The 22,675-nt window shown below is 37.7% G+C and overlaps 2 protein-coding genes across 11 annotated transcripts in view; both read right to left on the bottom strand.

Annotated features, from left to right (window-relative positions):
• The window catches only part of ICE2 (interactor of little elongation complex ELL subunit 2), an 89,317-nt gene extending 86,869 nt beyond the window's left edge, over positions 1-2,448 (bottom strand). For 9 of the 10 annotated variants that reach the window (XR_009562981.1, XR_009562983.1, XR_009562979.1 and 6 more), the window contains exons 1-3: positions 2,317-2,448; positions 1,891-2,116; positions 1,251-1,385 (exon numbers count right to left, since the gene is read on the bottom strand). Coding sequence is in view for 4 of the 10 variants with exons in the window: in XM_060294176.1 (XP_060150159.1) it covers positions 1,251-1,291 (41 nt within the window). In the remaining 6 variants the exon portion in view is untranslated. Of the gene's footprint in view, positions 1-1,250; positions 1,386-1,890; positions 2,117-2,316 lie in introns of those variants that run through there. The other variant, XM_060294178.2, reaches the window with a different exon arrangement.
• Positions 2,449-9,826: 7,378 nt separating this feature from the next.
• RORA (RAR related orphan receptor A) overlaps positions 9,827-22,675 on the bottom strand; it is a 101,062-nt gene continuing 88,213 nt past the window's right edge. Inside the window, exons 8-10 of the mRNA XM_030878885.2 lie at positions 21,144-21,254; positions 20,094-20,206; positions 9,827-18,466 (exon numbers count right to left, since the gene is read on the bottom strand). Of these exons, the coding sequence (XP_030734745.1) occupies positions 18,302-18,466; positions 20,094-20,206; positions 21,144-21,254 (389 nt within the window). The 3' untranslated portion in view covers positions 9,827-18,301. The remainder of the gene's footprint in view (positions 18,467-20,093; positions 20,207-21,143; positions 21,255-22,675) is intronic.

Raw genomic sequence — 22,675 nt, 5'->3', positions numbered from 1 at the left:
GGTGTTTATCTAAAAACAATAATTAAGGTATTAATGATAAATCTAAAAAGTCTTATTTGTTATGCACCGGGGTAGTTTCTTAGTACTTGCTATTGTGCTGTATCTGTGACATCTCATTAAATTCTAAAGTTTTTGCATAACATACAAAAACAAAGTCATGGGCCTCAGGAATTGTGAGCTCCTTGGAGGAAACACTGTTTTCAATAAACAAATACTTATTGAACACATATTGATTGTATTTATTTGATAAACTTGACATGTTACACTTTGTAAATTTAAGGTGTACAGCATGTTACTTTGATAACATTTCTATATTGTAATATGATTGCCACTGAATCAATATTTATCACATTACATAATTATAGACAATATCATTGTCTATATGCATTATACGAGAGGATGTAGTGATTGAATCTTCTGAGTCAGGTACTATTTCAGTCATCTTTGTAATCTCTTGTAACTTTCGTATTCTCCTCCGCTAGCACACTCCTTCGCTAGTAGAGTAGATGCTCACTAAATGTGTGTTAAATTGATCTAAAGCAGCACACACATTAGATTTCTACATAGCCACCATATTACTTAATAAAGTTCTCTATTTGTAAAGTTCTCATACACTTCTAAAATAGTCTATGCATTTACATTATCACTTGATATAGATTCCAATATAACAAAAAGAAGCTTGCCTATTCTTAAAAAAAGGTTCTTGAACGCAGGAAAGTTCCAGCATCTCTCCTTTACTAAGATCAACAATAAATACATGATGGAGTTATACCTAGAAGCAATCTAAGTGCTGAATTGTTATCACTTTAGGAGAGGAAGTGCAGTCAAAGATAACTCAAAAGTGCCAAGCAGGTGTAGATAAGAACGGGTAGGGCTTCCCTGGCGCAGTGGTTGGGAGTCCGCCTGCCGATGCAGGGGACACGGATTCGTGCCCTGGTTCGGGAAGATCCCGCGTGCCGCGGAGCGGCTGGGCCCGTGAGCCATGGCCGCTGGGCCGGCGCGTTCGGAGCCTGTGCTCCGCAGCGGGGGAGGCCACAGCGGTGAAGGGCCCGCGTACCGAAAAAATAATAATAATTAAAAAAAAAAAAAAAAAGAACGGGGTAGATGAGAATGGGGTAAACTCTAAGCCACTGTACTTATCTTCTTTCTGTTTCCTCCAGATCTCTCCAGGCCAGACACCCTCCTTTCCTAATGCAGCCACCAGACCCACTTCAATCCTCTTTAGGAGATTACAAACAGATGTGACTCACCAGTTCAGCCTTGGTTCACCCATGGCCATCATGGAGCTCATATTCCTAGATTTCTGCTTCACTCTAGTTCACAATTCTGCTGCCTGGCAGTGCAGGCTCCTAAGGAGGCAGGATGTCTCTAGAATTTTCACTCAACTGAGGAAAAAACCAAAGGTCAAGAACAAAAGCAGGTGACTGGCTGGACCAGATACTGTTAACTCAGATGAGTCAAGAACCTGTTCCTAACAACCTCAATCGACACAGACACGTAAAACAGAAAAGGGCAGACAGACGAATATTCCCAAGGTCTTTGAGGCAGAACAGCGAAGCTAACATAGGATCAGTCCTTCTCCATTTAACTTATTCCAGGAACGTCACGAAAGAAGACCGAAACAGAATTGTGTTCTCATTGCTCACATACAAGATCCCAGAATTGGGCTGTATGTCTTGACTCAGTCCCCTGCCCCGACTCCCTTATTGTCAAAATAAATCTTGCTTCCATTTTCCCAACCATACATTATTATGGGGCAGATTCTGGCAAGCAACGAAGGACAAAAGCTATCTGGATGTCAAGAATCTTTCAAAGAGAACCTCACTTTTGGAGGAGACTGAGGGCCAGATAACTTAAGTGACATTTCACGGGATCACTTAGAGGACTCACCAGCACTAGAAATCTGGCTTGCATCTGGCCTGAACGTCAACACTGCATGTTCAGTGCTTCTCCTGCCACCCCGTGCGGATAAAGAGTTTGTGAGCAACGGACAGTCAAACGTAGGAGTCGATCTCTCAGTAGCGGGCGGGCCTCACCTGCTCCCACTTAATCCACCTCCCACGCTTCTGCCCGGTGAGGGGCTGGGGCGGGAGAGCCGATGAAGGCACAAGGAAGGCTGAGGGAAAGGGAACCAAAGGAAAAACAAGGTTCTAGAAATGCTGTAAATCGGTGAGCAAAGACAGGGGAGGGGACCGCGCCAGCACCAGGTTCGAAGGGTCCTGGCCCGGCCTAGGGGCCGCCATGTTCCCTCCTCCCGCCCCTCACAAGCGCGCCCTCCCCGCCGAGTCTCTGCAACAAAGCAGCCTTGCCGCCCACCTCGTGGTCCGCGGCGTCTCCGCCCCGAACCGCGACCTGGACCCTAGCGAAACAATCACACGCCCGTACAACCCACGCCTCTCTGTCGCGCGCCTCGGGAAGGCCTTATTTAAAGGACATGGCCGCGCCGCCTCGGCCTTGCGTGGTGACGTCATCAGCGACACAGCGGGCGGGGCCCGTGCGACTCGAGAGGGCCGTCCCCCGCCTCCCCCTCCTTCCCCCGCCCCCTTCCCGCCTCCTCCCCGCCCCCGGACTCCTGGTAGATTCCGCTGGAAACTGTGAGACAGGGGTTGCTGGAGTTCACCTTGAGGGCTGGGGGGCTATGTATTGTCCTAGAGAGTCCTCGACCTTGAGGAGATCATAAACTGGAAGGAGGACAGTACAGTACAGTACTGGAAAGACCCAGACTTGGTTGTGACCTTAAGTGTTTTAACTGACTCATCAATAAAATGGAGATATCATAAGCACCTACTTAGTAGGGTTTTTTGAAAGGATTAAATGAAATAAGGGATGAAGCTGTGCTCAGCACAGTTACCTGGCACGCAGTAGCATCTCCACTCCATTCTCCTCCCATTTTAGATGTCATTTTCTACCAGCGGTCACTCTGGCTCTTACACTCACTAAGTGTAAGATTTTCACTCACTCAGGAAAGATTTATTGAGCACTTATAATTCGTGCTTGGTGCTGCGTACACATAGGACTCGGAGCCAATACTGGTTTTTCCAAGAGCTTTTGATCATTGGGAATCTAAGATATACACATTAAATAATTACAAAATAAAATACAAAGTGATGAGCTACATAAGAAAGGTATTATAGAAAAGATTGTGTGAGTTCAGGGAGGGAGAGAAATCACTAGTGAGAGAAACAGAAAGCAGCTTTGACTAGCTAAAGACATCTACTGAGCACTTATGTCAGTTACCACTTTGGGCACTTGACATGTCAGCCCATTTGAAGAATTTGAGGTATGTGGATGATGGAAAAGGATGGTTCTAGATAGAGACCAGCACAGGGAGCTGCATAAACCTACTACATGAACAGAGTCCAGTTTGTGTGCTAGCAGGAAAGCATGTTCTAAAGTTTAGAATGATTTGTGATATTGTTTAAAATTATGTTTACATAAAAATCATACGCATGTGAAAAATCTCCCTTGAATACAGGGACCCTTAGGTAATTTACTTTGCTTGCATTACAAGGTCTCTGAAGAGCAGTAGAGGAAAGGGTTTGGAAAATTAGGTTGGGAATAGAACACAGAAGACCTTATAAGCCAGAGTAAGGATTTTGATTTTATTGTATAAGAAATGGGATGCTGAGGGGAGAGAGGAGCTTATAAGGAGAGGAATGACACAATCAGAGCTTCTGTGTTTTAGGAATGTTTATCTGGCAATGTATTGAATGATTTGTAGGGAAGAGGCCACTTAGGAGACAGTGCTTGTGGATGCTTGCAGATCAACTGGTGCAGTGCCCAGCACTGTGGGGCAGCATTTCTTATTAGGTGAGCGATGCTGACTCACGTGCTAGGACAGAGATGGACATCAAGGCAGTGTAGAAGTTTAAGAATTGGGTACTATCTCGCAAAGCATGCAGTCGGAGTTGGGAGTCATGTCCTAGTCTTCAGTAACTGTTCAAGTGAAAGAGCAATACCATATGATATCTCTTACATGTGGAATCTAAAATATGACTCAAATGAACCTATCTACAAAACAGAAGACTCACAGACATAGAGAACAGACTTGTGGTTGCCAAGGGGCAGGGGGCATGGAGGAAGGATGGAGTGGGAGGTTGGGATTACCAGATGTAAACTATTATATAGAGAATGGATAAACAACAAGGTCCTATGGTATAGCACAGGGAACTATATTCAATGTCCTGTGATAAACCATGATGGAAAAGAATATTAAAAAAAAAGTATATATATATATATATATGAAACACTTTGCTGTACAGAAGAAATTTACACAACATTGTAAATCAGCTATGCATCAATAAAATAAAAATTAAATATTTCCTTTAAAAAAAAAAAAACTGCTCAAGAATTGTTGAAGCACTCATGCTGCTGGGGTGCACCAGCCCATAGTAGTGTGGCATGGTAACGTCACCAGACATGGCCTGTGTTGAGATTACAGATTATCATCAGTTTGCTCTGGTCCAGTGTATCTGAGTGCCAGTGGTTACAAGAAGGAACTTTGGAGATTATGTAGTCCAACTCTCTTGTCTTCCTGATAAGGAGACTGAGGCCCACTTTGTCAAGTGACTTTTCCAACATTTACGTGATCAGTGGTAAAGCTGATACTACAAATCAGGTCTCATAACCTTTGCCATTAAAATGTTAAGTCTACGCATCCTTCCCTCTTTACACGCTACTTTGTAAACCAGAAGCAGTTTAATGAAAAGAACATGGATTTTTGGAGTCCGGCAGATATAGGTTTGTATCTCAGTTTTCCTGCTTACTGGCAGTGTGATCCCAGACATGTTGTGTTGCCTCTTTGGGCCTCAGTTTCCTCATCTGGGTAATGGGTGAGGTAATATCTCACCTACAGGATTGTTGTGAGGATTAGAAGTAACATGTAAAAATTTCACTACAAAGAGTAAATGCTCAACAAGTAGTAGCTATTAGTATACACTTTCATGCCAAAGACAAACAAGCAAATACATTTGACCACTCACAGTGGTGGTGGCATTGTTTAACAAATGATTATAATACAGTATAAACAGGAAATGATATACGCTGCCAACTAAAGAATGTCGCTCTCCATCTGGCTCTACAAGGATTAGGTAATTAGCCACTGTAGCCGTTGAACTGTCACACACCCTGAAAGGAGTTCAGGGCAGAGATCAGGAATGAGACACTCTGTGTTCTGGGTAAACTGGCAGAGCAAGCCTTTAGAGAGTTAGATATTTTGAGAAGAAATTTTTTATGAACCTGGATTCTTGCATCTTCCCATACTTAGAAAATCCCTAAAACCATTACCTAAGCTGTCTGTTCCTTGTGACTGGCAGCAACCTTCTACCGAGACATGTGCTTCATTGCACATACCCCACTTCGACAGAATCACATATATACTGACCTCTCCCCTTACCTCTTTGGAGCAGTTTCTCAGAGCTATCAGAGAGGCTGTGTCCTGGGCTATACTCCTCAGTAAGTCCCTAAATAAAATTGAAACTCATAGCTCTCATGTTGTTTCTATTTCAGTCTTCCCATCCCCAGCCCCAGGACAAACACTAAACTGCTTGTGATTCTACAGACTTGCCTTTTCTGGACATTTCATGTAAATGAAATCATACAATATATAGTCTTTTGCATCCAGATTCTTTCTCCTAGTAGATTATCCATTTTTGAGGATCATCCACGTAGTAGCAAGCATTAGCAGTTGTTTTGTTGCTGAATAGTAGAATGACATTTATGTATATGCCCCAAGTATTTTATCCCTTCAACACTTGATGGATGTTAGATGGTTTCCACTTTATATATATATAGCTATTATGAGTAATATTGGTATGAACATTTGTATACAAGTCTTTGTGTGAACTTTGTGTTTTCATTTCCCTTGGGCAGATACCTAGGAATAGAATTGTTGGGTTGTATGGTAAATTTGTGTTCAACATTTTAAGACACTGCCAAACTGTTTTCCAAAGTGATTGTTCCATTTTATTCTGTGGATGTTCAAGCAGAAAAAAGATTTGGTTTCCATTTCTTCTAAACTGAGAAATAAACAAACTCCGGAGTTGAATGAGAAGCCAATCTCTTTTTGAAAGAATTGATAACAGTAGTTACTTGAGTTTATGTTTCAGTGGACCACAATTTCAAAAATAACTCTTAAAACTGCAAGCACCTGGCTAAGTGAAGTTATCAGAGTTGTTCTAGATGTGTATTTCTTTAGACCAAATCAAGACAGAGAAATGTGCAAGATCATCTATTTTTTATCAGTACCAAGTTATTTTCCTACCTCTCAGCTGACGAGCTTCCTTTGCTTGATCTGGGGTGAACTTGGCCTTGGAGAGTTTATGGCTGGTAACTACTTCACTCAGGGAATTACTTCATGAATTTACAATCATCCATAAGGCCCTTTCAAAGTGAGAATCCAGAAATAGCCCTCTAGCAAAGAGGTTTCAATCTAGTAATTGATTCAGAAACTAGTGGGGGAAATACTGTTGCCAATAGTAGTTTGTTCAAATCAGGCTTTTCAGCAATAAATGGTATTTCAAGTGGGGAGGAATTATTATTACTCCTGAAAACCAGAAAAATACTGGCTATGCTGTGTTTGGGATATACTGTGTCAGAACAGAACGGCTAAAGTATTCAAATTTTTCTACTCAGAAGATGATAATTTCTATAGCATATTTTGTTGTATTCTGTATAAGATTGTCCCTGGGCTAAAAAAAGACCCAGAAATAACTGTTCATCTGAATGCTGGTCTTCTTTTAAAATTTTTTTAAATAGAAGTATAGTTGATTTATAATGCTGTGTTAGTTTCTGGTGTAAAGCAAAGTGATTCAGTTATAAATAAATAAATATATATATTCTTTTTCATATTCTTTTCCATTGTGGTTTATTACAGATATCGAATATAGTTTCCTGTGCTATTCAGTAGAATCTTATTGTTTATGTATTTTATATACGGTAGTTTGTAATTGCTAATCCCAAACTCCTAATTTATCCCTCCCCCACCCTCTTTCCTCTTTGGTAACCATAAATTTGTCTTCTATGTCTGTGACTCTGTTTCTGTTTTGTAAGTAAGTTCATTTGTATCATATTTTAGATTCCACATATAAGTGACATCATATGGTATTTGTCTTTCTCTGACTTATTTCACTTAATATGATAATCTCTAGGTTCATCCATGTTGCTGCAAATGACATTATTTAATTCTTTTTTATGGCTGAATAGTATTCCATTAGATATATACCACATCTTCTTTATCCATTCATCTGACAGTGGACATTTAGGTTGCTTCCACGTCTTGGCTATTGTAAATAGTGCTGCTATGAATGTTGGGATGCATGTATCTTTTTGAATTAGAGTTTCCTCCAGATATATGCCCAGGAGTGGGACTGCTGAATCACATGGCAACTCTATTTTTAGTTTTTTAAGAAAACTCCGTACTGTTTTCCACAGTGGCTGCACCAATTTACATGCTCACCAGTGTAGGAGGGTTTCCTTTTCTCCACACCCTCTTTATGAATGCTGGTCTTTTACAGGTAGCACCTAACTATCCCACAGAGAGAAGGTAATGATAGCAGAAATAATTCCAAGTGGATAACTAAATAATTATTTATATTTGTCTTTACAATAAAGTGTGCATTTTATGGGAGGGGTAAAGAGAGAATGGTAGAGGATGGATGTGAGACTTGTTAGGAGGTGACTATCATAATTAATTGTGAGGCTAAAATTAATTTTTGTTCTCTAAGCACAGAACAATTCATAGTTGAAGCAACTTCCCCCCACAAAGAAATCATTCTGGAATTAAAAATACTGTTTGAGAAGTCTATCAAGCAGATAAACAACAAATGGATTACTGAGACATGACTATACCTTACTAGAGTCAATATTTCCCCTTCAAAGGAGAGAAAAAAATCCAGAATCAAAGTAAACACACAAACACTAGTTTGTTAGCTCCTTACATCATAGATAAATGACATTAGCAAAAAACGGGATTTTTCTCCAGCTCACAACTGGTGGTACAGGGCCAGGATAGAGTGCCTGTTAATCTAGGAAGAGGCTTCTGCCACTCTTGGGACTCTAGGCTTGCCTTCAGAAAAGCTGGGGATCCATCAATGTGATTCATGACATTTGTTATACGCAATGACTTTTGGGATCATTTCAAATATTTATTTTATAAAGTGCAAGAGACGCTTAGGTACTATAGAATGTGGGTGGAGGAAAAGCCCAACTCAGTTGCCTTTGTTCTGACTTCTGAATATTTTATAATTTGAATGTCCTTGAGATTACTTTGGAAATAATTTATGATGAGGTTTTGCATCATTAAAATAGTGTGATATTTAGCTGATGTTAACCCTGTTAGTTTACTCTTATCTGATCTACTCAAGAGAAGGGGGTGGGGCTGGGATGGTACAATGACAGCCCAGTAAAGCCAGATTTTTAAAGTCTTTGGCATCATTAAAGTCTTTGGCATTATTCTGACATTCTATTTTAACGATTTCTAAAGCAAAAATGACAAAGTGTGGTGTGCATTCAGGATTTCTCCCCTTCTGCACTCAGGACAGGTATCACTGATCAGTCATGGCCCTCCTTTAAGAATCCTCAATTCTGCATTTCTGGCAGCTACTATCAATCAATAGACGTTAACTCACAAGTTGAAGTTTCTTTCTCTCCCTTTTCTGATCAAAGGGTAGTTTGATCCTTGTATATGTGTTTTGTCCCCTGCAAAATAGAAATGAATTATATTTTTTAAAGTACTACACTATACACCAGTGCTTCCCAAACCTTAATAAGTAAACCAATCACCTGGGGATCTTGTGAAAATGCACATTCTGATTTAGCAGGTCTGGGGTGGTGCCTAGGATTTTGCATTTCTAACAAGGTCAAGGTCGCGGGTGATGCCAGTGCTACTGGTCTGTGGACCACACTTTGAGTAGCAAGGTTCTACTACTCCATTCTCTGGAGACAAGATGTAAGTTAGAAAACTGTACAATGCAACTCAAGAACCAAGAAAAAAGAAGAAAAACAAGGCAAGTGTTCCATTAGAAGCTGAAATTTTATTATAGGATAACAGTACATAAAGCACATCTAAAATTGATGTGTTCAATGCACTTTTAATAAAGGTAATGTAATATTAAAGGTACAGTTTCTAAGTACAATATAACAACATTCATATTAGAATGAAAATCGGAGTATTTAAAAGACAACATTAAATCTCTCTTTTTTTACAGCTTGTATGTACAAAATGAATCAAAATATTTTTTTTAATTCAGGACTCAATAAAATAACAAACAGCTGGAAATAAGCAGACTACTGTAAGAGTGAATTGAAAAGAAAACCCAATGTAAGTGAAAAGTTGGATGATCCTCTAATAAAGATCATTAGCAAAGTTTTAGTACAACACTATTTTTAGGATTCCCATAAATGGCTTGCATTTTTAGTGTGGCAGAAAAAGAGTTTTTACATACTGTACACAAAACAGACAGCATATATTTATAGGTACAGTATTACTGTTTCCAAACTTGCATGTATATTTACAGAAGGCTGAGTTTGTTACTCACAGAGTTTTGTGAAATTTGTGTGCTTAATCCTCAAGACCTACACACAATTAGAATCAGCATTTCATGTGGTCTTTTAAAATGTGGCTTTAATACTTAGTTGTAGAAGAAAGTTTTAACCATAAGGCTTGGCATACTTTATAAATTTTCCAAAACAACCCAGGAAAAAAGTCTGAATTGGGGCATACTTTTTGTCATTTAACAATGATCAAATGCTGACATGTTCTGGCCATTGTGCAGACACAAAGAGATATAATCTCTATCCTCAGGAAGCTTAGGATACTAAATGGTGCTTTAAAAAAAAAAAAAGGTTTCAATTCCTTTCGAAGCGAAGCAATAAGGAATGACATGATTTGTATTAAAAGAGATTTCTCCCTAAACTGTAGCCAATTCACTTTAGAAGGTTAACTATTAGCATTAGCTCTCATTAACCACATGATTGCATTTATAATTAAGGTAACAGCAACTCTTCCATAAAAATGGAAAATGTCTAGAATTGTGGGTAAATATTCAGTGCATGGAAGCCAATAACCATGGCTTGAGGATTTATCACCTTCAATTACAAAAAGTGCAATAAACAGAAACATTTGCTCTATATTTATAAATTGCTCAAAAATCTTTGCTAAAGATCTTACAAATTCAGTAATATTACAGAACAATTCTAATCAATATTTAATAAGGTTAACTACATCCTTAGTTAGATATTTGATATACTTTGATTTTTTAACAATGCCGATAGGTCTTGGAAGAACAGGTGAAAGAGTTTAACTAAGCTCATTATTAAATGACTTTTAAAATGAAGGTCCTTCACTCAGTTCATGGAACTGGTTGAGGTCATGTTAACACGGAACACCCCTTGTCAAAGTTGCTTTATGGTCAATGTTCTGCCATGATAGCGGACGTCTATATACTTCTCATGGCTCAGGTAGGAGGGGAAAGGTTTATTCTGCCATCAAGCCACCAAGGATACTTTATATAAGTGCCTATTATCTATAATAGGAGCTAATACATAACTCTGCCAGGTGCCAATAATAAGGTGCCTTAGTAAGAAAAAAAAATATTACTCCATTAAACTAGAGTGTTTCTTTAGGACCTTGAAGGCCTGGCAAATTATTTTCAGCTTAGGAGATATGGTATAAAGCCAAGTAGCAAACATAAAGTAAGTGCTAATACGTTTTTATATATCCATATTTACGAACAAATTCACCCTATAGATGTCAAATATCCATACTAAGGAAGTAATTTTATCCTAATTAAATACACTCTAGAATAATTTATATAATGATATTATGTATTTAAAGAGAAAAGCATGTCCCAAATCCAGCACTCTGATACAGCTGCCAGTTGGGCACAGGTAGATATATATATATATATATATATATATATATATATATATATATGTGTGTGTGTATATATATATATGTATATATATATACACAAATATATAGTTATACTCAGTGAAATTAACAAGACCCAAAGGTGGTATTGTCTAGGAATAAAAGGGGTTTTTTTTGTTTGTTTGTTCACAAAAGTAACTTATCTAGCACCACACATCAGAAAAACACAAAAATAGCACACTCTAGTTCTAAACAGCTATGTCTAAAATAGATTATATAGTAAAACCAGTATCATACAGCATATTGTGGATTTGATAAACAGATAAATATTTGCACTGAGTAGGCTGTTTATAATATAACATTTTCTTATCTATACAGAATGAAAGCCAAAAAGTTAACTGTATAGAGATGTGCAGAACAACATTAAATATTATGACTCAAAAGCAGGGACGAAGGTAAATTTGAAAGAAGAGTAAGAGAGAAAATGTTTACAGGCCATTACAAGTTCTTAAGTTAATAGTAAATAAGGAATCAATTGCTCAAGTTGAAGAAAGCAGTAAACAAGAGATTGCATTTACATGCAGATGTCTAAAATTTGTATTTTTTTAAGTCTATGCACAGAAGTCATTTGTTTTATTGCTTGACATTCAGTTATGGCTAGATTATTTAACCTATTTTTTTTTTTTTTTTGTACTTTGGAAACAAGAATATTGTTAAAGGTGCCATAAAAATGGACAACATTGAAAACGGTTTGCAAATAAACCACCTAACACTGCAGTTCTTTATACATATTAAAAGCCTTGTCTGGGGTTTGTCGTATGTTAAATATATTTAAACTGGGAAAATATGTTGTAGCTTGAAGCCTCCCATTGGCCCAAACATCCAATACAAAAACACATCTCCACAAAAGGAGCAGGCAGACAATACAGGTACATTTAAAGAAGCAGCCAGCTAATGTCCTAATGTTTAAAAATTTACCACTGTTTTATATGAGATTTCAAACCATTGTGGATAAGGAGAGAGTTTTGGATTCAGGAAGATGTGTACAGTACATATGGATTTTGTGTGTGTGTGTGAAATCAGATTCACTATATTGCTCAAGAATTATCTGCATTTACATATGCAATCTGTTCAATGATAACCAAGTTCCTAGAGATAGTATTCATCCACATTAAAGTAATAACGAGGGAGAACGGAATCACACACGAATACTGCAAAGAATTTAGTTGCTCTTAGAGAACAACATAATGGCACGTGCAGCATGTCAAAGCTAACAGCAAGAGATCTTTCATCAGTTCTTAGAAGGGAAAAAGAAGTGTGATGTTACTAATGTGGCAAACACACTAAATGTCAACAGCAAACATGGATTTTCTAGGCATCTACTTAATATTCTCATATTCACCTTCTTAACATAAGACTCCATGTTATGTTGCATTGCTGAAAAAACATTGTTTCTATTTGGACTGAATATTCTGTCATTCATTTATAAATAAATAAATGACTGAATGTATTTATTGCTCTAAGTTCTGAAGGTCTGGTTAAACATGGAGATTCTCCCCCCATCTACGATGTCTCCTTGGTATGAAGCCAGGCTTCTGGATTATTTTAAAAGCTGTACTGAGAGCCTGACAAAAATGATCACAATTACACAAACAAGCAAACAGACCCAAAAGTGAAACCAACTGCTTTGTAAAGAAATTGCTTGCCAGCCTGCTCTTTTCTTAAGAATAAACAGTAATAGGAAGGTCTCTTTTGTCCAATCTGGTGGAACCTCTTTAACAATACTACTGTTTTGGGAATACAATTAAGATCCATATCACAGACTTTTAGTAACAGATGAAGATTTACTGTTGCAATTGCATTTATAGGCATATAATTTGATCCACAGTATAAAGTTGTTTTTATGGGGTTCTGCTGTGTCATATCTTTGTAAGTAAGAAGTGGCAACCAAATGTTATAATATGTATGTCAATAATGTCTGTGTGTGTATATATAGATAGAGAGAGAGAGAGAGAGAGATATCTGCCATTTCCCCTAGTCTTTATCATCAAAACAAAGTGATGGTTTCTTTTTAATCTAAACACATGGAAAGTTATCCCAAATTTTGCTTTTCCATGGTGGTAAGAAAACATGTAAAGCTTCTTCTGAAAGTATATTCTAGGTGTGCAAGAACCAAAGCCAACAATTACAGTGATGTTCATTGACCTTATGGAAAGTAATATATCGAAATATTACTTCCAAAATGTTTCAAAAATGTAAAATGTAACACTAAAAGCTGGCTCACATTGCTGTTACACTGGTGGGTTTTGTTTGTCTTTAAACATTAGCTCTCGTACAGATTACAAATGCGGTAAGTAGAAGAATCGTGTTACATAAAGAGATTTTTTTGGTTTATTTCTAGAGGAGAACATGATGAAAATGGGAGTTATCTGCTGGTATTTGGGGAAAAAAACCCACAATGTTTCATCTTTTACCTCTCTCACTGCACTGATAGGTAGGGCTCTCATTACTGCTTTAAAAAATTTTTATCCATGCTATATAGGATTTGGAATAATAGTTTTTAACATATAATGCTATAAATATATTTATCAAGAATATTTTAATTATTAGAGAAATGGTAAGTGGAGTAGGCAGGACTGTACTCTGAATGATGCTCTTTGTTGATATATGACCTATTAATTTATCTTTTGAACATACTGGCATCACTTTGTACTGCTTTGGAAGTTATTCAATGTTTTTAAGCATACAAGACTGAAGAACGCATACATTCTGAACAAAACAAAATGAACAACAGTGAAGTTTATACACACGCGCAGTTCTACACAGTTCACTTGTGCCTTGGAGGGATAGTATTATCATTATTATTAACAATACAAAACACAATTTTGTCCCAGTAGTACTGGCCACCCTGTTTTAAGAGTTTTAGAAGATCCCTGAGCACATTGTTTCTGACTCTTAACCCCAACTCCAAAGTGATAGGGCTTCTATTGTTGATATCAAGATGGATTGTCATTCACAGTAAGTCAATTGTAAGGTGCTTATTTACCCTTTTCTTTCACCAATCAGCACAAAGAACTGTCAGAAAATAACTTTTTATTATTATTATCTTCAAATAATAGCACTGGAAGGACACATGATTTAAACAATCAATGTTTGAAACAGTGGCTTTAGGATTATTATCTGGCTGCCCCTCAACAATAACAAGTGATTCAGTCGACATTCCTTAGCCAAAACCAAAAGGCAAAAAACCCACAAAAAACAAAACAAGAAACAAAACCAAAAAAAACTGTACAAATATGTATTTTTCCCTGAGGGATCAAGGTACACCCGCAAGTGCTCTATGTACATATTGCACTAGAGAGGAATGAAGAACATGTGCAAAAAAGCAACAATGAGAGAAGCTTACATCCTACTTAAACCTTTTCATTAAAGATTCTACTAGGTTGTTTTGCAGTTTGGAATGTCGGAACACAAACAGCTATTCCTTAAGTCTAAAACTAAAAACACGTATTTCTACTATGGCACATTCAATGAAATAAAAAGTTTTCCAAAGACAGATAGACAAATTCCATCAAGAAAATAATACAAAGTTTGTTTGTTTGTATTTTTTTTTTTAGAAAATTACATTACTTTCTTTCTTTGTTTCACATTACAAAATCTTTTTTTTTTTCTTTACACAAATCACATTTTATTGCAGGAATATTTCAAGTGCCATCAAATATTTATAGAAGGGTTAAAAAAATAGAAGTCTCTCTAAAGTGGTCCAGACAAGGCTTTGTAGAGAATAAATCTTTTTTTTCCATCTTCTAGTTTTGATTTAAGTATTTTGAATACATTTTCTTTTCCATTGACACTTAGTAGCCTAGAAGCGGTTCGACACACACACACATCATACACACGAAAACCATACACACAGACATAAACACACACACACACACACACACACACACACACACGCTCCCTCCTCATCTGACCCTCAGCCCACCCCCATACACTCACAGAGATCTGAATATCCACACTATAAAGAACAACCAAACTTAGAAGCAGTGTCTTAAGTCATGTTTTCTTTAAGTTAGAAAGGGTGAATTAGGATGCTGAAGACTTAAAAAAAAAACCCACACCTTTAAAGCAAATTGGGATGCTGAACACTTAAAAAAAAAAAAAAAAAATCCGTAGCTTTAACCGCAATTTGCAAACTGCCCCCAAAAGCACTTTCACCTGCACTTTTGATTTCATTGTGACCACGGCCAGTTTCTTCACAATATAATGCAATCATTTGGACACCACTGTAACCGAAGGTATTCAGGCTCTGTGCAAAAGCCTTATTTACCCTATGTTAAAATATTGTATAAAAGGCATTACAGCAGCCGGGATAACAATGATGTGATTCCAATCTTTAAAAGACTATTGGACATTTAAGATTAGGAAATTTTAATTGTAAGAACGATTAATAATAATTGTTCTATATCACCAAGTATTTTGTGTCATCACACAGGTGTTTCTATAATAAGGAAGAAAATAAAAATACAAAGTTTTTCACATCCTTCTCTGTACCTCATATTTTTTTCAAGAGATTATTATTTAACTTCAGATCCCAACTTCGATCCGAATAATAGTTGTTCCCTCATTTCACCTAGCACGCCTCTATTACTCTCTACTCTGTTCCTACACTGTCGATGTACTTAGTCTTAAAGTCTCACACCCTGTATTTCTTTCACAAAGACCTAGTAGCAGCATCATGTCAATGTATCTTGGTTTACTCTAAAAGCAATGTCACCACGGTGTGACTATTACTGAGATTAGAGCATTTTTTTTTTTTTTTTTTGCATTAGGTACATGCAAAATCCTTTCTGGGAAAAGGAATTTAAGTTCAACATTGTGTTCTCTCTCACCCTCAGAGAAGTTCAATTAGCTCTCATCATTTCACAAATGGACACTGGAATTAGGTTTAGTTGCTCTTTAATGCGCTAGCACCTGAGGCTGGTCATATTCAGAAAGCTTTGGTTAAAAAGAAGTTAATAAACTTTAATAAAACCATCCCGAAATTTAGTGAATCAGAATGACAAAAAAAAAGAAAAAACAAACCAAAACCAAAATAAAAACACACCATTTCCCCCCAAAGGAGAAACAACAGGAAAAAAAAATGGATAAATAAATAACCGAACTAAGCTTGGTACTCTTTTCAGAGTATAAATACTATTGATCTTTCAAGGAACTATGCTTATTTAAATAAAAAATTTGATTTAACCCTTCTTGCCCAAATATAAATACTATATGCTGATAGTTACCTCTCTATATAAAGTCCCATAAAGTTTTATATGCTTGTAAGAAATTTAAGTAAATATTACTCTCGTCTTCTGTTTATGGTGAAACCCTTACTATATTTTTGAAAAAACAATTTTTTAGATGTCATTTAGGCTTCATACACACTTCGGTGTGAATAATCCCGTCCCTGTTTCCAAGTCCCTCAGGAAACAATTCAGAAAGCCAGTGGAGTTAAAAACAGAGTGGAGGGCTCTGGGAAACTCGTGCTTGATGACCCAGCACGACAGCAGGAGCCGAATTCCTGCAGAAGATTTGGAAGGGACCCTGGTGGTAGGGGAGATGCTTTCTTCGCTGTAACCGGGCTGCTTGGAAACTCCCACCTTTACACTATGGGAAATGTTCTCTTTTCTATACAAACATGGTCTTTGATGGCAGACCAGAAGTTTGAATCCCACTCCGAGTGTGACTAAAATCATCATCTAAATGCCTACATCCCCAAAGGTCACCTATTTTAAAATATGCACACTTGTCTAACAGACTGTTCCTTCTCCCTTCCCCCACTGGGAATTGTTAAAAAAAAAAGCCACAAAATTAAACAAAAACAACTCAATATTTCTCACCTGAACACAAAAGCCAAACAATCTTCTAAAGATTTAATAAAATAAATTACAGTCCACAGTTTTCTAGTGAAGATAAATACAAAAGTAAATGTTTGCAGCTTGCATCGACTTCACTTTAAAGGCTTAAAATATTTAATACTTAAATAAGAGAAACTGGTTCAACATCGCACGCCTCCTTTGCCCTCCTATCCATTGACTATGAAATATGGAGAACAGTGTTCTAGAATGACACCATCTAGAGGCAGTTAGTCTAGAAACCATTCACTCTGAGATAAACTCTCAGGGTTCCTAGATTATACCAAGAACATAAACATTCACAAAGTAAATGCTTCATGTTTTCACATGGGGAGTGTGCATTTGCTCCAGATATAATCTTTGGGTCCTTCTTCTAATAAAAGCTAGATTCTGATAAATATTCTGGTTACTGATCTGTTCTTAAAGCATAAGAACTCCAAGTTGAGGCTGAGTCTATATAACTACGCAGCTGTGCAAAATAAGCCTCCCTTCCCCTGCCTCAATGAGGTGGCATTTTCAAAAGCTTTTAAAAAATACTGTGCGTGAGGGTGTAAGTCCACAGCACCAATCAATCACTCACTCAACTTTGTATGAAGCATAAACACATCTATCCTTAAACTGACCCAAAAGCAAAGTACAATTTAGGGAGAGTTCTGTTTCTAATTCCAAATTCACGTGTAAAAAAAAAAAAATTAATCCAACAGCGTGATTTCTAGATATGACCAGCCAGTCTTTTAAAAGTAATTGTGTAAACAGCAGCATAAATACCTCCCGACGTACCTTCCAAGCCTTCTCAGTTAAACTTGTGTTTCTGGTGCACATGCGACACGACAGTGAACACGCTAGCATTTAATTTAAAGAAAAAAGGTGCAAAATGAAAGTGCCTTATCAATTCAACAGGAAAAGCTACACCAGTAACTACATTTTATATTAATTAAAACAATATATAAACAATATCTCTTTTAGCTATATATAGTCTTCATGCCCATTTACCCTGTAATATATTATAATGCTATTGTTGCTAGTGCTATGGACCCTTTTCGTGCCATCCTGCTGACTGGCAATAATCGGTGAAAAAATAAAAACTTCCTTCATGAGACAAAGAGCAAGTTGTGCAAAGTAATGCCGCAACCTCCGCTATGCACACCAGTCACCGATTAGTGCTGGACTCTCTGTTGTTACCGACAGATGTAGAAAGTCTGTGGGCAGTGAGCTACAAAAAAAGGACATCCTCTGACTTTAGTACCCGCCTTCTGTTGTAAACAGAGGTCAATGATCAAGAAGTCGAGACAGAAAAAGGGTCCATATCTGTAGGCATAATGGAAATCATATGCATGAGAAAAACAAGTTCAACTTTTATTTGTTTTCATTGTTTCCCCTCCTTTGCCTGACCCCGATCACCAAAGGATGTGCAGTGTGTTGGCGCTCCAGGTCTGTGCAGGGCCATATAAAGTGTCTCGGTTAATTTGTTTGTTTGTTTGTTTTTCATTGTTTGGACTTCAGACATTCTAGAAGTGCTTAGGTGATACATTTACCCATCAATCTGCATTGCTGGCTCAAATTCTGAAGTGAACAATTCCTTGTATAATGGAGGAAAATGAAGTCGCACAATGTCTGGGTATATTGCTTTAAACGCCATTAGCTTTTCTGTATGTCGTCCACATAAGGCTCTTAATGTAGACACCTTGCATATTAACTGTAAGTGGAAGAAAGGACATAGGGTCAGGAGAGAAGAGACGTGAGAATCAAAAATCAGGGCATCTGGATCATCTTCAACATTGTTTACAACGGTGAGACACACTTGAAGCAACTTAAACGTCTAGTAATAGAGGAGGGGTAAAAATAAATGATGATATAGTCATATCACAGAATACCAGGTATACATTAAATATGATTTTGAAGACAAATAATTTATAACCCCAAAACATGTTCATAAGCAAAAGAACCCAAGTGTCTCACCTCCTCCTCCTATTCAAACATGCTTTTTGCTCTACCATCCTGAACCCCGCCCTCTAGCACTGGGGAAAAGGAAGACATGTGGTAATAGAGAAGTGGGCAAGGGGACAGCCACCGGTAGGTGAGGTCACTGCAACTAGAGATGATGGCATCCCCTACATATTTTATGCAAAATGAGTACTAGTCGACTCCAGTGACAACAGGTTTCTTCTGGAGAAAGAGCTCTGCCTAGAACAAAGCAATTCTGGGTCTGAGCAAAAGGCCCTGACTGGAAAACAAACAAACAAAATAGTCAGCAGGCCTGGTGGAAGTCTCAGCATTGACTATTTACCTGTTGAGTATAATAACATGACTTGCAAAAATGCTTTTTAAACTCTAAAGCACTGAACAGCACAAAATATTTATTATCTCCACCCAGAATAATCCTAAGAAACATTTTCACCAGAGCATCGATCTTGGCCAGGTGTTAGGTGCTCTCTATAATCAAAGACCCTAATGGTACCCTTGCACTGGGGCAAGAAGATGGAGAAAAGTTCTTTTTCCTTCTCTTTCCCAATCCTGCCTCAGTGTCTCATTTAACAGGGGCAAAATCAAAAACAAAACCGCATTTAACCCCCCAGCTTCCCCTTTCTGACCTAACCTAGCTATCAGGAGAAAAGAAAGAAAACGGACAGGAAGAAAAATCCAAACCTTTCAAATCATCTTCTGGAACAATAGAACACACAAAATAATCCAAGAAAGAATAGGGCTGATTTTTCTAAGACCAAATACATACTACTAGCACTATCACTGAAGGACATTATCATATTTTAAATTGACATCCTAATTATATTTTTATTAAGACAGTAATTAGCAAAAATGAAACCCTATGCTTTGAATACAGGGTAGTAATGAGAAATTGATGAAGAAAATACAAAAGTCATTTATTGTTGATTACTAATGACTTTAATGGAACTAGAACTAATATTAGATTAATTCTATTGTTTTAGTCCTTCATAACTTCGTCTTTCTAAAATCAAAGATTTAAATTCTAAATTCTCTAGTTTATATCACGGCAGAACATTAACTCTGCCTTCTGTCCATCTTTGATGGGATAGGTGGAGGATTTTTCAGAATGAATTAATGCTTTAAAAAAACTCTATCATTGCTCTATTATTCCAGGATACTTTATAACCAATGATAATAAATAGAATTTAACTTGAATATTGGCCCAAGATAATTTTTTGAAATGAGGATACTTCTCTCTTCTCAGTAGGCCATTGCTTACTGATATTTTTGGGGTCTGGTGGCATGACTTATGAAGGTGGCTGGCGTGATCCGGGCAAGGGATAATTCAGCCTTGTCAGTTGGAAACCTTTGGCTCTCACCTTTGTTAGTATTCCATCTTCTCGGTGATTCTTCTGTAGGACGTGTTGAAGAGCTAGCTGAATTTTCTGTTGCAGCTTTTCAATTTTGACCTTTTCCTGCAGCCATGAGCGATCTAAATATGAAAAACCATACTCCTGAGTATTCTTCCAACATGGTGTCAGAACACCCCAACTCCTCCTGACTCCTAGATACAGATTATTACACCACACTGCAGAGTCAGGGACTAACAGGCCACTTTCACCCCTCTTTCAAAATTTGCTCCTAAAGGAGTGAAAAACTGATCTAGGACAGTTACAAAACAGAGTGTTAAGCCTTTCCATCTTTACTGACACTTGAAAGAAGGAAGGATCCTCCCTTTCCAAAAAGACAGCCATTTAAATCTAAGGCCATGCTCGGGCGAGTGCAAATGAAACCACCATGGCCCTTAAGCCTTTCTAATAGTTATGTTTCTGAATGACATACTCATATCAATCCTGCTAAGTCTTTCTGGCAAATATGAAAATTGCCTTATAGTCCAAGGCAACTGAAATTGTCAAGAGAGTGCCAAATGAATTAGGATTGTTAATTTAGGATAAAGTCTTTATGTTTAAGAATTCCAAAACAAAGATAGCAAATTTGCAAAAGTGATTATCACCAAGAGGCAGTACTGGTTGAAAACATACATTAAATTCAGATAGGCTTGTGGATGACATCCAAATGGATTTTCTTTAAAAAGCAGAATGTTTTAAAAACCATGTTATCTTGGAGATCGGTGTTGAAAAGGGCACACCTACTCTACCACAGCATTTCTCTTGGTAGCAGGAGGTTAACTGTAGATGGGATTTTATTCAATTCTCATTTCTTAAGATTTTATCAGAATGGCATGAGGTCTTCTTAGAAGCGTACATGTATATGTATGTGTGTAGCAGGGGACTGTTGTCTGAAAAACTTAAAATTAGACTTAATAAGGGTGGCAGTCCCTCTGAATAGTCTATAGCCATTGTAAGTTATGTACTTGTAGAAATTCTTTACCTGGACAATTTAAAAACCATTGTATTTGGTTATCTTACCTGCTGACATCAGGACAAATGCAGAAAACAATGCAATTTCATCTTCAGTCAGGTGCATAGAACATAAACTCTTTCCAAATTCAAATACAAAGCTAATAAAGTCTTCACAACCTGCCAAAATTAAAGACAGGTTAGGAGTTTGGTTATTACCTAGGAGAAAAATATGGAAGAAGGTGAAGAGGGATGTAGCAGTTGAAGATCAGAGGGAATAGTAATAACATTTCTATAGTTTAATACTTTCAAATGTTAAAAGAAAAATCAGTTTAGCCACCATCACCATTACCACCAACATCGCCACCATCATCATCATCTGCAATAATGAGAGTGAACTTCTGTTGTGTGATTACTGTGATAGGTGCTGCTCTGAGAGGATTCTTTGGGGATTCTACTATTTCACAACAGCCCTATGAGGGAGGTATTATTGTTACTATCCCCATTTTAAAGGCAAGGAAATGGACTTGGAAAGAAAAGGAATGTGCTGAAGGTTCCACAAGTAGGAAGTGACAGCCTGAGATTCAAAGCCAGCTACCTGACTTCAGAGCCCACACTCTTAACCAACAGAGTCTAACAGCTATAATCTAACTGAAATGTTAACGTCACTCATTTTTTTGTTTTCTACTCTATTCTATGTACAACACGCTTAAAAATGAAAACAAGTGACATATTATGGTGGTAAAACCATTATAATTTTTTTTGTTTTTGGCCGTGTCACATGGCATGTGGGATCTTACTTCCCTGACCAGGGATTGAACCCATGCCCCCTGCACTGGAAGCACAGAGTCTTCACAACTGGACCGCCAGGGAAGTCCCTATTTTAACTATTACAGAACTGAAAACACAGAATGTGAAAGTCCCATAAAATAAAAACCCACCCCCACAAAGCTGGTTAAGTTGGGGTCTGTTCTTTCAGATTTCCATATTATGTACATATAGTTAAATGTCAACAGGCTAGGGACTTCCCTGGTGGCGCAGTGGTTAAGTGGTCCCCCCCCCCCCAATGCAGGGGACATGGGTTTGAGCCCTAGTCTGGGAAGATCCCACATGCCATGGAGCAACTAAGCCCATGCATCACAACTACTGAGCCTGCGCCCTCGAGCCTGTGTGCCGCAACTACTGAGCCCGCGTGCCGCAACTATTGAGCTGCGTGCCACAACTACTGAAGCCTGCGCGCCTAGAGCCTGTGCTCTGCCACAAGAGAAGCCACTGCAATGAGAAGCCCGCGCATCGTAAGGAAGAGTAGCCCCTGCTCCTCGCAACTAGAGAAAGCCTGAGCGCAGCAACGAAGACCCAACGCAGCCAAAAATAAATAAATAAAACAAAGTGTCAACGGGCTCTTCTCAAGTATACATACCTTCCGTCATTTAATTGTTTTTAAAATCACTTAACAACATATCTTGGATACCGTCCCATTCTTCTTAATGACTTTGTCTTACTTTAAATTACAGAAATCTAAAATAATTTACTTTTAAAGTATATGTCACAGTTTCACTTAGCTATACTTTCTTTCTTTGATAGCTCATTAACGGTTGCTA

The sequence above is a fragment of the Globicephala melas genome, chromosome 2, assembly GCF_963455315.2.
Source record: "Globicephala melas chromosome 2, mGloMel1.2, whole genome shotgun sequence".
Classification (NCBI taxonomy): Eukaryota; Metazoa; Chordata; class Mammalia; order Artiodactyla; family Delphinidae; genus Globicephala; species Globicephala melas.
Note: the sequence above shows the minus strand (reverse complement) of the source record. Positions and strands in the feature narration are given on the sequence as shown.